General features: G+C 31.8%; 1 protein-coding gene across 1 annotated transcript in view; it reads left to right on the top strand.

The window, feature by feature from the left end:
• The window catches only part of LOC107630145 (thiamine thiazole synthase, chloroplastic), a 2902-nt gene extending 2471 nt beyond the window's left edge, over positions 1-431 (top strand). The window contains exon 3 of the mRNA XM_016333204.1: positions 102-431. Coding sequence (XP_016188690.1) covers positions 102-260 — 159 coding nt within the window. The 3' untranslated portion in view covers positions 261-431. The remainder of the gene's footprint in view (positions 1-101) is intronic.

The raw sequence follows: 790 nt of genomic DNA, 5'->3' as shown, positions 1-790 counted from the left end.
TTTTGTCATATATTTTTATATGGATAATAATATCATCTATCTAAATATAAAGTTTATTAATGAGTTATTATTATTAACAACTTTAATAAATAATAATGCAGGGTCCAACATTTGGGGCAATGATGATATCTGGGCAGAAGGCAGCACATCTGGCTTTGAGAGCACTGGGACTCCCAAATGCTATGGACTACGCTGGAAACATCTCCCACCCTGAGCTTGTCCTTGCTGCTGCACAATCTCCTCATGTTGTTGATGCTTAAAATCAATATTCCATTAAGTTGGAATTCACCCGAAATAAGAAAAACAATTTAAAATTATAATAATAAATCTCTGTTTAGCTGTGTTAGTAAGTAATGTATGGTGGTAGATTGTGGGTTGGTTTATGTGAGACTCTTATAAAGTTTGTTAATGACATGAATATGTGTTGCCTACATTGCTGCCTTTGTCTAATGTTTTTAGTGCTTTAAAAATTTTCTTTTGCAATCTGATCCAAAATGAAAAAAAAAAAAAGTACAAGTTAAACTCTTAATTTATGTAAAACTATTCAAAATGTCCTTTTAAAGAGGTTTAAATATTATTTCTTCTCTCTGTATGCATTGTGAACAACTAAACTATTATATTAAGGGATGGGACTATCCAAATTCAATATTTAATTAGGCATTAAGAAAATCAGATACTCGTTCCGTGCTTTTGGCTATTTGCTTAGTCAGCTTTTAATGGTATTGACTATTGACATATGGCGAGTTTTTGCCTACACCTCACACAATGAGATTCATCATTAGTCTCATAC

Source organism: Arachis ipaensis, chromosome B03 (genome assembly GCF_000816755.2).
Source record: "Arachis ipaensis cultivar K30076 chromosome B03, Araip1.1, whole genome shotgun sequence".
In the NCBI taxonomy this organism is placed as follows: Eukaryota; Viridiplantae; Streptophyta; class Magnoliopsida; order Fabales; family Fabaceae; genus Arachis; species Arachis ipaensis.
This window is presented reverse-complemented; position numbering and strand designations above follow the sequence as displayed.